At 33.1% G+C, this 16,497-nt stretch overlaps 1 protein-coding gene across 1 annotated transcript in view; it reads right to left on the reverse strand.

Annotated features, from left to right (window-relative positions):
- Positions 1-16,497, reverse strand: part of LRP1B (LDL receptor related protein 1B) — a 1,024,768-nt gene that overhangs the window by 194,674 nt on the left and 813,597 nt on the right. The window contains exons 58-62 of the mRNA XM_058548897.1: positions 10,533-10,721; positions 9,531-9,679; positions 4,176-4,269; positions 534-650; positions 295-414 (exon numbers count right to left, since the gene is read on the reverse strand). Of these exons, the coding sequence (XP_058404880.1) occupies positions 295-414; positions 534-650; positions 4,176-4,269; positions 9,531-9,679; positions 10,533-10,721 (669 nt within the window). The remainder of the gene's footprint in view (positions 1-294; positions 415-533; positions 651-4,175; positions 4,270-9,530; positions 9,680-10,532; positions 10,722-16,497) is intronic.

Genomic DNA, 16,497 nt, shown 5'->3' on the forward strand with positions numbered 1-16,497 from the left:
TTTTTGCTGCTTCTCTTAAGGATGATGTGGATGACTGCATTTGTTTCATGTTTATCATAACCTCCATGTAGCTCTTTAAGTAAATAACACCCATGTTTTAATGTTCTCTATATTCTTTGTATAGAGTTTCTTAAGTAACCCACCCCAATAGGCACTTGTTTGGAATTATTTGCCCATAAGTGCTGTTATATTTTTCTACGCTGTGTGAATTCATGGTGTACAATAATAATTTTTAGACCAATTTCAGTTGAGAGTCAGAAGTAAGACAGGACAGAACATCTTGAGGTGACTTACGACAGTCCCTTTCATCTTCCTCATCCCCACAGTCATCTTGTCCGTTACATCTGAGGTTTACTGGAATACATTTCTGGGTCTTGGTACACTTGAACTGACCTGAGAGGCAGACATGTGTGTCTAAAAGGCAGAAGGAACAAAAAATCTGTGCTGAAACCTGTGTCTGAATTTAAATCAGTGCAGACATAATCCACTAAGAATTAGATTGATGTTCCTTCGTTCAGAATTTAATCACCCACCACAGTTGAGTTCATCAGAATTGTCTCCACAGTCATTCTCTCCATCACAGATGAAAGCAGGCAGAGCACAGAGACCAGTTCCACATTGAAATCGGCCTGGCTGACATTTAAATTCAGCTAGGGGCGAAAACATAGGTATCATGGAATGACAATCTGAGCTCATGACTTCTTAAACAGAGCTTTTCTGACATTCAAAATATTTATTATATTAAACATATCCTAGAGCACAATGTGAATGTTTCACATCTAGATAGCTATTAGATTCAGATGCACAGTTAAGCTATGAGCAACTCAGACGGCCTCCAGATTACATTTCATAAACTAACAGCAAAAAGAAAGGTATTAACAATGCATAAATATTAAAAATATTTTTAAAAACATAAATATCTCCTCATTTCAAAGAAATGGTATTGAAAGTTTAAGTGGCAGAGTAGAATTTATTGTAATTTTTAAAAAAGTTATTCCAATATCATTTAAAAATATCATTTCTCTTTGATCACGTTGCCACCTGTGATGTGTGAGAGGAATATCTGTCCTCAATACGTATTCTCCAGCACTACTTAAAGCAAACACTTCCTATACCTATCACATTTTAAATCACATTTATTGATATTCATTTCTATAATCCTATTAATACATATAGGGACAACATCTTGTAAATAATATTTTTATATACCATACTTATGTCATTATAGTAAATAACTCCCAGATGATAATGCATTTTTTGCCATATTCTTTAAGTTTATATAAGGAATAATAATAACAATAATAATCATAACATAGGTTCTATTGAGTATCTATTGGGCACTGGGCTGAGCCCTTTCACATATAGTTACTAACTGAATCTCATCATAACTTTCTCACCTCAGCATCACCATGATCATTGTATAAGTGAGGAAACTAAGTCTCAAGGACATTCATAATTCACCCAAGTCTGTACAAGTTTCAAGAACCAGACTTGGAATTTAGATCCTGATCTGACTCTGAAGTTTTCTCACAAACTATGCTGCTTGCAGTAAAACACTTATCTTTGACTGACGATCCTAGTGTATGTTACTAATCACTGACTTTGAGATTAATAATATGCTGCTTATTAGTTCAAATTAGTCAGTCAAACATTAATAAATGATATTTTAAATTTTCTTTGGAAAATAAATTATGCTTTTATACTTACAATATTAGTTACAAATTTCCTTAACATTAAAAAATATTGCTCTTGATACATGCTTGACTTCCGTAGAAGTGAGTTCTAAAATGTTGCAAGTCACTTACATCTAATCTACAACATTCATTAATTAATCACATTAAATGTTTAAACTGTGTGATACTTAATTTTCTCATGTTCTAAACATGTGTATTTCCTTTTGCTTCATATATGATTTCTTTCTTTGCTACCAAAACAACCTTACCAGGAGAAGGGTTGTAACTCTTAAAGGAAAGTTTCAAAGCCTGGGAAATAACTGGGAAGCCTATCTGAACTTTAAATGCGTCTCCAGAATGATCCTTGGTGTATTAAAGTATCATAGGAAATGTAATTACAAACTTATGATGCCAGAGAATTCTTAATGCATCACTCTTAACTACAGTTATGTGAATAACATTATTGAAATTTGCAAGTATGTAAACCTGGGATCAAGCTTTCCTGTCTTTTCAGGTGAAATTATAGATATTGTCAGTGGCTCTTAGTACCTCCAAATTTTAACGATGCAACTACTCAAAAATGAATTCTAAACACTCCACAGACTCATGTACATCCTTTCCACCTCACCACGACTCTCAAAACAAGGTGTCATGCCTACAGATGTTCAACGCTGTTAACTCGTCAACTCCAAGTAAAAGATCATTTACTGAAAGATCACAGAGATAATGTCACCAATAAAAGCATGTAGTATTGGTATTTAACCAGGATAAGGATCTTACAGAGACTCTTAGATACCAGATGTCTCTCTGGTTCCCTTCAAAAGACATTAAAGTTATATTTGCTCACCATATATTCTAAAAGTAGGTAAATGTGAAAAACTTATTATTCTAAATCTGTAGTTAATTTTTCATATCAGTATGAGTACAGCATGACATTTCAGTCAAGATTAAAATTTGAGTTCAGGAGTGCAAGTATTTTGGAAGGGAAAGCATTGGGTTCTATTGACTTGGTGTGCAGGTCATTGTGCTGATATTTCCTTAGAGAACATGTTAGTGAATCTGGGAAGGAAAGGTCAACTTAATATGAGGACTAAATTAACACATGCATTCTTGTTTATTTCTATAAATTACAAAAATAAGTTGTATTTGCTTTATTTACTATATTGTAGGAAAGTTTACTTTATTGTGGGGAAATTAATAACTTTGTTTAATGAGTAAATCTCAATTGGTCACCAATATAATTTCTTGTTCCTTGATATTCTTTTTAATTCACTAATATAATTTCTTGTTCCTTGATATTCTTTTTAATTCACTAACTTAAAAAAAGAATAATTCAGGCATAATAGATACCTATCTCATACAGAAAATACTTTTGATATATTGTCTATCATAGTGAAAACAAAAACTCTATTAAAAAATCAAAGAAGAATGGCCCTTTCAGAAACATAAAAAGATTATTAGAAAAGCGATGACTTTTATAACTTTTTTCCTTCTCATTGAATATATTACTTACTGCTTTCAAACATATAAATGAACTATGTGAAACAACTTCAAATATTTGATACACTTGGTAGTGACCAGAGAGATGGAATACAGCTCATCTAAGTAACAATCTAGAGACCTTAAGTTTGAAACAGCTTTGTAATTATGTGGCGGAAAGTTCTACAGCAGAAAGTAACTAGCATTCACTAAGACAGAACACTGCCTTTCTTTAATGCAAGCCTAAGAATCTTGAACTCAACTGTCAAGAACGAATCATGGCAACAATCCACTGGGATGTAGAGGGAATTATCATGATTGACCACAAGCATCTTCAACTTGACAGGACAGTATTGCAGTGACCCAGGGAGTGAACTATAAAAGGCTATCTAGGAAAAGTCTGCTGATTGTCCATCAGAACCAAAGTTAACAAAGATAGCTTAAAAAAAAATAGCACCTAATCATGCCAATGACAGTCAGACATCAAGACATAATTGGTAGTCACTTTGAGGTAACTGCTAAGAGCATACTAAATTGCCTAATAGCAAACTTATGATTTATATTGGAAAAATCAGACTTTTAAAGAATTTTCAGTATTTTAATACTGACAGAAAAGTTGAAAGATTGTATCCCTTAAATGTAAGATTTCAGTCATTGAGTGGCATTCTGAAAACTTGCCCAATTTTGCTACTAATTTGGTGATACGTTAAGTTAAAATCATGCTGATTGTTACTTTACTAACCACTACATGAAGAATGTAGTTATTCTACACTTAAGAAAATTTCAGAAAGAAAAAAGTAACACAAACTGCTGATGGTGTCATTCTAAGTGTAATAGTTATCAGAGACATACCTAAGACATTGCAACAATTTTTGTTGTATTTTTAAAGATTGGCATAAAACCTTTCTATTTCAATTTTGGAAAAGTATCAGAAGGTAATAGTTAAGATCTGGCCTCAATTTTGCAGGTCTGGGGTTCAAGGAGCTATAAATTCTAAATTCCTATATTCGCCAATGTACTCACGACAGTCATCAGGTTCATCAGATCCATCGCCACAGTCGTCCACAGTGTCACATTTCCACCAGAATGGAATACATTTATCAGTTTTGCAACGAAACTTTAAAAAAAAGGAAAAAAAAAACAAAAACTTGAAGAACCCTACTCATACATAATGGATATTTAAAAACTCACCAGGGCAGAGCAGCCTAGCCTACTCTATTGCTGCAAACATGAACTATGGTGGTCTTAGAGCATTCCGCAATAGAGGATAAATGAACAATAAGTAGCAAAATGATCTGCTAGGAAAGTACATTGTTCAAGAAAACCTCCTGAGATTTCCTGAGCACAGACAAGCTCACACATCTACATATTGTCCTCGGCTGCCTTTGCACCACCACAGCTGTTGCATAGTTGCTACAGAGACCACATGGCCCGCCAAACTTAAAATATTTATTATCTGGCCCTTTATAGAAAAAGTTTGCCAGACGCTGATTAGAGCTCAAAATCATCAGGAATATGAGGAAGAGGTATTACGTTGAATTAATTTAGTTAATTTGAATGAACTTAATTGAATTGCATTTTCTTAGGAATCTTGGACAATTCGACTAACATCTCTCAGTCTCTGTTCCTTAGCCACTAAATGAGGAGCTGAAGATAATCTGGAGGATCGTTTCCGTCTGTCATGCTATGATTCTATGGATTTCCTCAATGTTAAATATACTGCCTTTACCATAATGAATACCTGCCCCACATAAAAATTTAAGAATACTTTTTTTTTTTTGTGAGGAAGATCAGCCCTGGGCTAACATCCGTGCTAATCTTCCTCTTTTTGCTGAGGAAGACCGGCTCTGAGCTAACATCTATTGCCAATCCTCCTCCTTTTTTTTTTTCCCCAAAGCCCCAGTAGATAGTTGTATGTCACAGCTGCACATCCTTCTAGTTACTGTATGTGGGATGTGGCTCAACATGGCCAGAGAAGCAGTGCGTCTGTGCGCACCTGGGAGCCGAACCCGGGCCGCCAGCAGCAGAACGCGCGCACTCAACCGCTAAGCCACGGGGCCAGCCCCAAGAATACTTTAATGCAGTTGAGATCAATACAGTTATTTTAAGTTTTTAGAATTTTTAATAAATACACATGATCTTTTAGGATAAATAAGAGAAGTTATGATAATTAAAAAATAAGTCTGCAATAGGTTTTTTGCTATTACATATTTTTAAATAGAAACATAAGAAAACTGCTGTATAAAACTTGTTTTCAAGATTATCCAAAAAACTATTCACTATTTATTAATGTGTTTTATTTGGTCTATTGTCCTTTCCATTTAAAATAGTTAAAGAAAGAGTAATAAAAAAATAATAATTCTATTACTTATAAGAAGAGAAATTTTTTAACTCTTCTCTTTTAAAATAAACCATCAAGGGAAAGACTAACAATAGAGAAATTAGTTGAAAATGTTATATGACAATATTTATTTATAGGCTATTTAGCATACAGGTGCTGGAGAAAATTTTCAGGAGGTTATAATTGTATGTTATTTTTATAAGGAAGGCGATCTGAACTCAAATTCATCCCCTGAGACAGAGCATAGAATTATTGTTCCTGATAACTTCACTGTTGCCTGACTGTTCACAGAGACCAAGAAAGTTCAGTCAATTTATTCCATAGTGATCTCAGACCAAAAACTAACCCGTCTTTGCAACATTCAGTTCTAAGCTTACCTTCATAAAAGAGAAGAAACTAAAAAATATCACACTTTCCATACGGAGAGCACATGTATCTGAAATATTTGTCATTAAAAGATTCACTTTAAATTATTAAAACTAAGTAATAGATAAAGTTTAGTAAATTTCTTCTAGCACTACCAAATTTTTTTTCTTCTTTAATTTAATAGAAATTCAATGAAAAGTATATATTACAATATTCACCTGGAATTGAAAATAGATATTTTTCTAAAATTTATTACTTTGCTTTTTGAAATGTTTCTTTTGTAATTCCCACATGAGTGATTGAAAACAAGGTGGCCTTTATCTTAACATGTTGCATGCCAGACAGATTTGTAATACAGAAAAATATAGCCTAGGTTCAATTTTCTCTAATAAAAATGGATTAGCAAGCTAAATGTTTGTTCATTTAAAATACTGTTACTTTCTTCCAATAAGAGAGAACTTGATGCTAGCCTTTCCTGAATCTGTGTATATATCATGGAGTTGATTCAGGGTAGAATTACGCTATTTTTTAAAATAAGAGAGTGGATTTTTTTTTTTTCCCACTGGCAATATAGGAGGGAACAGAGCACTGTGAATCCAAGGGAAGATCTGACTGTTCAACTGATTTGCCCATATTTGGTTAGCCCGTGGTTATGTCTGCTGTGGTTTTCATAAATTACCAGAGGAAATATATTACATTTATAGATAGTGATTGTCTCGGGATATAAGGCTAACTCTGAAAGCAATTACCCTGGACATTAAACATTTCCAGTCATTACAGTATATCAAAGTACATTAGTCAGAGGATTTCAGGTCTCCTGAGTATATTCAAAGTCTTCCCAACCAAGATTTAGAAAGTATCTAAAATACATATTTTTAAATTCACTAAATATTTCTCATTTAAATAAGCACCAACCATTGGAATTACATAAGATATGATTATTTTGTTTGCCATTTCATTTTTAATAAGAACTTAAAAGGGTTTGAGTTAAAAGAAGGCCAGGGTAAAATATACTTACTATGTTACTTTTTATGTTAATCAACATTTTATTCATTACTTTCAGAGGAAGATCTCTTCTATTTTGTGTCTGGGCTTCATTTTTTCATACTTATATACAGTAACTTTAAAAAAATTAATGCTAAATATAAATATAAAACATTCTTCATGGTAAGTGTTCTCCAAGACTAATATCTTCATAAAATAAATTGCAGACTGCAATTATCAGCCACAAGTAGAAGCTATAAAGAAACTACAAAATACATGTCTACTAAAATGGTTACAAGGATAGAATGCAAATCTTACATATAGTCTTTAGTTGAAACAGGAAAAGTATCCACTTAAAAGATAAGTAAAGCCATTGTTTAATTTACTTTTTATTTTCTAATTAAATTTATTTAAATTTAATATTTGACGTGATTAGTGCTACAAGAATTGAATTTAATTTTGATTTTTAAACAGATTTTCATATGTTCATTTTCAGACCTAATAGAATTCTTATTGATGTGATTTGCCTATTTTATTTTTCTAAAAAGCAATACTTTTGGGGGATATATCATTAGTTGCAATCATTAGATGAAAAATCAAAATCCCTTAGTAAGATGGATCAAAAATGCCACATTTTTATCACAATGCTTAATGGTATGATTCTGAAATACCTAGATTATTTGCTCTATTTCAATGTCTAGCTCACCAAAAATTGTGTTTCTATGAACTGACTTTTCTCCAAGAAGTGTGTAGTAGATAGCTTTTTACTCTCATTACATAGAAAAGAATCAGAGGTAAAAGGGCTGCACAAACCGTAAAACTTACAGGGATAGCCACTAATGGATTGTTAGCTATTCTTCATTAATTTTTTTCTTAAAGATGAAACAAATCAAGTGATAACTAATTTTTTCAGGAAATACTGCTGCAAACAAAGATATCTGACCCACAACTTGGTTTTTCTGTTCTGTCTTGTTGAATATTATAAAAATTCGTGCAAAGCACCATTGGAGGTATTTGAAAAATTATAAATATTTTAGTGGTGTCATCATTGATACCAAATTAGGAAAAAATCTAATTATATGAAAAATACTTTTCTAGGTTGATTCAGGTTTTCATTTAGTTTATTGGATTTTTGGCATTGAATAATTATAGGTTTTATTATACAATAACCTGAAATGTTTTATTCCTTTTATGACTACAGCAAGGCTGAGGTTTGACTACCTACGTCTTGCTGTTTGAGATCTTCATTTGTGTGTCAAGCATCCTTTGGCTTCACTTTATTTCCAGTTGGCTATTGAGGCTCATCACACTGTAGTGGCTTAGGCAGGCTTCGTCTCTACCAGGTCACCTATGGCCTCAATGTTGGGCCTCAACAGAGTGACTCACGGACCACTCCAGAGCAAGGGTCAGAGGTTATTTCAGAGTAGCCTGGAGGTTAAGCTGCAAATGTATCTAAACTAAATAGCACAAACAGGAATTATATTTTAAAATTTTTAAAAAGATATGATTTCTCCCTTAAATTTCATCCTTAGGAATAATCAGGTAGCTTATTTTATCTCTCATAGTGACTTAAATTTCAGTTCTCCAAAAATAATGTGTTTTGTTTACACAAACACTTAGGGGATTATAATAAAAACAATACAATTTGTAAAGAAAGCAGAGAGTGTGACCTGTGCTTTCAACTAGACGTCAGAACCTCCTGATGGCAGCTCATACTAATTGCACACATACTGAAGTATATTCTAGTTGCAAGGGTAATAACAACAACACTTACTATGCACTAGGAACTTTTCTCATTTAATCTTCACAACAATAGGTTGGGAACATTATGATCCCCATTTAAAAGATGAGAAAACTGAGGCACTAAGAAATTAAGTAACAAATCTAAGGTAATGCAGCCAATCTAAAGCAGAGTCAGGCTTCAGAGTCTGTGCCCTTGACCACTACACATACTGCCTCTCTGGAAGAGGTCCAGTCTTTTGCACGAGTATAATTCTTTAGTGTCTGATCCTCCTAGTCATAACTTGAGAGGCAGGTTGAGATAGAAGTAGCTTATCCATTAAGGAGAAAATTTAACTTCTGGGATATCTTCACATTTTGAAGAAAAAGAGGTTTCAGAAGGAAATTATTTAGATCATATAATTTTTCAATAAAAAAAAATCTAGAAAATCACTTTCCACCCAATTCATCTTTTCCATATCACTTGCTCTGAGGAATGGGAGAGGGGTGGAGATGGTGAGACAGAGCAGATTATCTAGGAAGATTTTTTGTTTGTTTATTTAAACTGCCTTAATCTTAGCCTTATATCTTAGCCTCAGCCCTATGCCTCAATCACCTTGCCATCTTGTAATATGTCAAATCTCCTCTGATGATTCTGCTATGCCCACTCACGTTCTGCATCATTATTCTGTGTGGATCTGTGTAAGAATGGTTTTCATTTGGGTTTTTGTTTTTCTTTTTGGCTTCTATTTGTACTTCTTAATTCCTAATTTCCCATTTTAACAATATGTATTAAATTGCTTTTCCCTTACCCTGTGACCCTATCTACAATGTATGGAATGATTATCTAATGTCATGCCAAAGAGAAAAACTGATATTTCAAAAATGGTTTAAGTAAATAAACAAAACTGAGGCCAAACTTTTATAAGCCATACATCCCATGAAATGATTTCTGGGCCTCCACTCACCTGACTGGCTGTGCAATTGGATAAGCAAGTCTTGTTATCAGCCGCAAGATAGAAGTTGGTGGGACATGTGCAGGTGTGAGTCTTTCCAGGGGCTAAAAGGCACAGATGACTGCAGCCTCCATTATTTATCATGCAGAGATGTTTGGAGACTACAGGTGAGAAAGAAACAACAACAAAACAGGATAATCAAGACCAATAATATAATATGGGATTAGCAATAGGACATTTAAGCTTCACAACTTGTGTTTGAATAGAACTTTGTAATCAAGAACTCATCAAGATTATAAAGATAATTTTATTTTGTTACAAATTCTACTTATCATCTAATGACATTTATTTTACTGTTAAATAATTTTAAGGATGGGTTTCCATAAAAACAAGCATTTTAGTAGGAAAAAATTGTCCATCAGAAAAACAGAGACTAGAAGCATTTGGATAAACACAAACATATGTTTAGAAATATAAATGTAACTAAAACAATGAAACAATGATCTACAACTAATAGTGTAGTGGCTTTGTTTTCTAGGCCAAATGTGTGTTTTAAGCAAAATAATCAAAGCTTTATTCCATAAGGCCTGATAGAATTCCTACTATATATATGCTTAAGTAAACTTCATATATTTCTCATTTTTAGAACCCTAGAGCTACTTAAATATAATTCCTTTCACCCAGCATTCCAGAAACTAAGGATCCTATAACTATTTTGTAAATAAACTATTTCAAGAATTCAGTTTCCACTTCTCCAACTACATGTATTATTGTCATTTCAGCTTTATGATTTCAACAAACCAATAATTCTTTGTACTATCATTGAGCTTCTAATCATATCCCTTAATAGCAGTACTTGATATCAACTCAAGTCATTCCATACAGTTATGCTAAATAATAAAATCTGGTAATCTTTCTCAAACATAAATTGACACTTAACCTGGGAGGAAACAAAAATGGAATGTTACTAAAAGATGTTGATGCATTTATGGAAATCATGGAAAGAATAATTACCATCAGGTTGTCTATAAGAATGATACACCTGGATATCTGTGATGGCATGCCATGAGTTAATCAGTGAGAGTCTGTCTGCTCCCGAGGTTTTATGGGCACGGCTGAGTGACTTGGTTTTCCCATCAGTCCAGTAGATGTAGTCTTCAAACAATGTTAGTGCAATCACCCCTGGAATATCTTGATTAGGGACTGTAATAGGAGATGGTAAGATTAATGTTCAGTCTTGGAAGACTGCCAGTTAAAATATTCAATACTACATGGGCTGACAGATACAACTGCTACAGAACCTCATGTGAATAATTGTTGTGACAAGCTGTCAGGCCAGCAAGGTTCTTTATTACCAGTTAAGAGAATGCAGAATCTGGTGCAGGAGTTTGCTTTGCTCAGATTTGGCTTGGTTCAACCACTGGGAAGAAAATGAATGCAATCTCGTTTACGAGGAATGGATGCTTCATCAGAAACAAATAATATCCAACATTTAAAAATATATATATATATTCCATTCAGTTGTTCCTAACTTAAATCCTTAAACTTACAGGTCATTGTACTGCTTTCTCCCACTTCTAAATTGGTTAAATTTTATATCCAGGATGAAATATCTATTATTGTATCTACCTGGAGATAGAGTGACTGTAAGACTACTATAACCCATTTTAGTCACTGAGATTTTATGAGTACTTTAGCTGGGATAAGGATGGAGGAAAATAAATGTGACAGATAACAATGTATTATGCAGATTTAATAGTCATAAAACTGTTTAGTTGCAGATTAAAATTGTTTTATAATTGTATCTTCATTATAAGACTGCATTTAAATATAAACAGTAGATTGAGCATCACAAATGTGATTCTTTCATTCAAGAGATTCCAGGGTCCTATCAAGGAATAAGACATAATAAATTTGTTTGGTAGTTTGGGATTAAATAACTTTAAACCGTGGTAGAGTTTTCTTCATAATTTTTTTTAAAAGCAATAAATAAAGAAAATGGAAATTCCCTAATTTGCACAAACATTCCAATATATTTCTCTGTATTAATTTTCAGATCTACTTTCAGAAATTCTGAGAAAATGTTCATTAAAGAAAAAAGGTAGTGTAAGTCCAGTAATACATACTTTTTTATAAGTTAGATTTTAATGACTGAGAATTAATGTTTGGCATATTCTTCATTCAGTATAACTGACAGACTATCAAAATTTCATGTACAATTCACTCTTTCTAGGGAAGTTTCCAGCTTTATTTTTAAAATGCTAGGTAAATTTATATTGTTAACTAGAAGCAGAAATTTTATATCTACTGATTTGTTATTTTTATTCAAATGAGCCTACTGTGATCAGAGAATTCACTATGACCCGGAGAACACAGAAATAGAAGAAATAAATGAGACTCTTCCAAATAGATGATACTTTAAGCCATTGACTACTATCAAGGTGTGGTCTAGCCAGAAATCCGTCTCTGAACAGATACTATGCATATGAAGGATGCAATAATCAAGAAAAATCCAGATGTGCATACTTTTGATACAAGTACTCACAACTGAATTATCATCTGTGTACTTCTATAGAGATGGCGCCCATCGCTAAAATGATAAGTGGAACTGGAGAGAAAGATGAAAAGAAGGACACTTTACCAGAATGAATCATATCTGAACTATGTATACAAACTATTTCCACTCTCCCCCTTTGGCTGTATAAATTCATTCCAGAAAGGCAAAACAAATGTGGCAAAATGTTAACAACTGGGTGAATCGTAGTGATGAGCAATCATTATAACAATCTTTTAACATATGTGTATGTTTGGAAATCTTCAAAATAAAATAAAAATTTTGCAGAAAAAGTTGATAGCATGAGAAACATTCAATTCAGATTTCCTTAGATGCAAAAGAAGTAATTATGTTATTGACTATGGACTCAAAAAGTTAATCATCACTTTAAAAAAATCTTAGTCCACCAGACATTCAATTAACTTCTATAGAAAAAGTGAAGTTTTTGTAAGAATTTGCCTATTACCATCTCAAAAGTAGCATAGTCTTTTTAACTATTCAATAAGTAACTACAGCCAACGTATATTAAGCACTTTGGCTCAAGGACCTAGGCCAGTGGTTCTCAGTGGGTAGGGGAGGCAATTCTGGACCCACAATAAAGAATTATCAAGCCCAAGTATCAATAGTTCTGAGTCTGACAAACCCTGCAGTAGGATATTCACTTTATACACCCTATTTCATTTAATACTCACAACTCTACTGTGCAGCAGTAAACCTCATTTTGCTGATGAGAAAATTATGATCTGGTAAACTTGACATGGCCAAAGAAGGGAGGGCAAAAACTAGTAAATGAAGGTACTGGTATTTGAATCTAAATCAGACTGTCCAGGTGCTGAGTTCTTTGCCACTTTACCTCCTAGCACCACCTTTATGGACTGAATTGTATTCCTCCAAAATTCATATGTTGAAGCCCTAGCCCCCAATATGACTGTACTTGGAGATAGGTCCCTTAAAGTGGTAATTAAGGTTAAATGAGGTCATAAGAGTGGGGCCCTAGCTCAATAGGACTGGTGTCCTTATAAGAAGAGAGAAACATGATGGGGGTGCATATACAGAGAAGAGCCATATGAGGACACAGCAAGAAGATGGCCATCTACAAGTCAAAGAGAAAGGCCTCAGGAGAAACCAAATCTGCCAACACCTTGATCTTGAACTTCTAGCCTCCAGAACTGTGAGAAAACAAATTTCTGGTTTGTTTAAGCCTTTCAGTTTGTGGTACTTTGTTAACTCTAGAAAACTAATGCAAGTATATAAAGCAATGGAACTAATTTCATAAGCTCCATGGAAAGTCAGTTTATTTAATTACTTGATTGTAATTACATTGTATATGATTTTCAGATTTGGGACAATTTAACTACTGAACAAGCTTGCTACCTCTAAGCTTGTAGTGACCACCTATGAGAAACCCTATGTTATCAGATGATATAAATTTATGGACATCAGAAAGGTGAACTCTTATTTCAGAAGAAGGATGGCACATAGCTAAACGTATACAGCATGTAGAAAAGTCAATTCATAATGAAGAAAATTAGTTCATTTGCCCAAAATGACCATATGCTTGATCCAGTTCCTTGTTTGATAGTGGCAGTGAAGAACATGACTATCACTGTCACCGACTAATTGCCCTGAGGAACTCAAGGGTGAGTTCAGATGCATTTAACTGTTTAAGAGATGCAATCACCAACCACCCTGAACCAGACCAAACCTCACCACAAGAGCTGTGCCTATGACCTTTGCCTTATTTTTAATGCTAAGATCTCTCCAGGAGGAGCTTAGGCCTTATTACCATAACCAGCAGTGTATGTGGAACCATGCTTTCCAACTGGGCCTACACAAGCAAATACCTACCTCTCCCTTTGGAATATTCATTCTGTATCCAAAATAAAAGGTCCTTGCTTCCCTTTGTTTGGGGAGGGCCATGACTTTGGAAATGATTCTTCATAGTCTCCTATTTGCTGCAAATACACCTTATTTTGTGTGACGACTACTTCTGGTGGAGACTCTGATTTAGCTCACCAGGAGGCGAACCCACTTTTGTTTCAGTAACATCATCAGTAGCTTTGTAAGCCGACTCCAGGCCTGCTCATTCAACAAACATTTTTCCCAAATGTATTTCCCAAACAGCATCAAACACAACCACCAGAATATTCCTTCTAGAGAAAACAAACCAAGTAAAAACATTAACTTCTGTTAACAAGAGGAAATTGGGTCTCATACATCTAATACTATACTGGCTTCCACAAGCTACTCTCTAAGAGATGGTGACAAGTTGCCTTAACACCACAACCAATGTTGAAAATCAAGCAAAACAAAAGAAAGCAAAACAAACAAACAAAATCTTTACATATTGCCTTTTTATGGGTTCAGCTCATAACTTGGCAGTATGCTTCATTTCCTCTTTGGGACCTAAATCTCTTCATAAGTTATTGGATTGTCTACTTAAGCTTCTGTGGAAAAAATGTTATATATTAACTACTAAGTGATAAGTATAAATATATGAATACTGTGTTGTTCCATCAATATTTGAAGAGTTCAACCCCCACTGAGAAAAAATGAGATGTTCTGAGCCAAGCGTCATGTGTTTTGGTACAAGAAAGTTTCCTGATTCAGAACAAGAAAAATAAAATTGTTCATTATGTGTTGTCCCTTTATTTACTTATTTCTACCTTATAGATATGTAAGTATATATGTATACATGCATGATGTATTACATATGTGTGTCTCTGTAAAATATCTGTAATATATATTGTATATAATTACAGATTATAAAGATATATATAAAAATATATTATTATAATATATAACTATATAATTATAATTATTATAATTAATTAGAATATAATTATAATAATATATAATATAATATATAAATACATAGTATATAGTATATATATTTTATATATATATATAAAAAACAGAGCAACAAGAATATGATTGCGTGAGGAGAATATTTAACAAACTCCTACTAATACTGAAATGTTGAGTTTATGGAAACAGTAGTCAAGTTTTTTGACTCAAAAAACTTATTATTTTGAGTCAATTTCTCAAAATAATAATGGCTATCCTTTGTAAGGAAAAATTATGTGACTACTTGTACATAAGACTGCCTTTGCTTAATTAAAAGAGAAATGTGAAAAACAAATTTAAGGAATCTTTCATTTATAGGTATTCAATAGAAACACAAAAAAAGAACAAACAGAACTGTCATGTGGGCTGCAGTTTAACAGGTACTTATTATATATTTAGAACCTATTTTAAAGCTGCTTTCTGTAGTTAGGTCTCTATTCTGTATAACAGCATTATCTATTGTACTGTTTCCAGCATTCCACTCAAGCACTAGGCTCTTAATTTTTATTTCATAGACTTCTATCAGAAGAAAGGAATTGATATTTGGAAAAAATAAGTCCAAGAAATACTACTTTATGGAGTTTTTCCCTTTCAGTCAAGTTGGATGCTATCCTGCTAAGGTTCCTAGTCATTATGATAAATAGAAAAGGTGGAAATCCAGAACATGCTTTCGGTTTAACTGTTGTCTCACAGTTAGAGATACTCCATTACAATGCTCTTGTTTATTCATTTTTTGGACAGCATTTATTATGCTAAACAATTATATTCCTGGGTAGTATCATTCTAATTTTGTATTTCAGACTAATCTAGTTTCAATAGCTAAGAATAAAATGCACCAATAACACAGTACTCATCTTTCGTTGAGATAAAATCTCATAGTTAGTGTTGTGGGTAGGATATAACATTGAGATAGTGGCAGATTCGACATGGCTTTGCCCAGTGGGTTAGTACTTAAATAGAAATTTCACTAGTGATACTCGGTTTTTTCTTATTTCTCCTCCTAGATTTACTTTAAGGGTCTAAATGTTATTTTAAAATATTACATTATATGCAGCAATCCCTATAGTTTATTATTTAAAAGTTACTATGAGGGCTTTAGCAATATTTTCAAAAGTAAAACAAAGTTCATAGAATGTAACACCAAATTCAGTAATTACTTTTATAAAGAAATCAAGATTACAGGGTAACTTAAGTATCGATGTTTTTTTTCAGTTACAAAAATTTGTGTATTGTTTGGAGGGAAATACCTGAATGATCCATTAAGGTCAACCTAGCCCTCGCTCTACAACTGACTAGGTTTGGAAACTTAATATTCTAAAACTTTAAAGTTAACAAGCATGTCAAATAAAACATTAAATCCTATCATCTTTTCTTTTTAATATGTTTTAAGACTCTCCCATTTTTCTTATTCTTGGTGCCATTACCCAAAGCAAAGTTTCACATTCCCTCACACTTGAAGTACTGCAAAATTATTCTTACTTTTCTTATTGTTTTTAATCTCTTCCAATCTTTTTTGTACAAATTTCCTGTGGTAAACAGACATCACATTTTTAAATAATTGAAAAGAATCTAATTGAA

The sequence above is a fragment of the Diceros bicornis genome, chromosome 10, assembly GCF_020826845.1.
Source record: "Diceros bicornis minor isolate mBicDic1 chromosome 10, mDicBic1.mat.cur, whole genome shotgun sequence".
Classification (NCBI taxonomy): domain Eukaryota; kingdom Metazoa; phylum Chordata; class Mammalia; order Perissodactyla; family Rhinocerotidae; genus Diceros; species Diceros bicornis.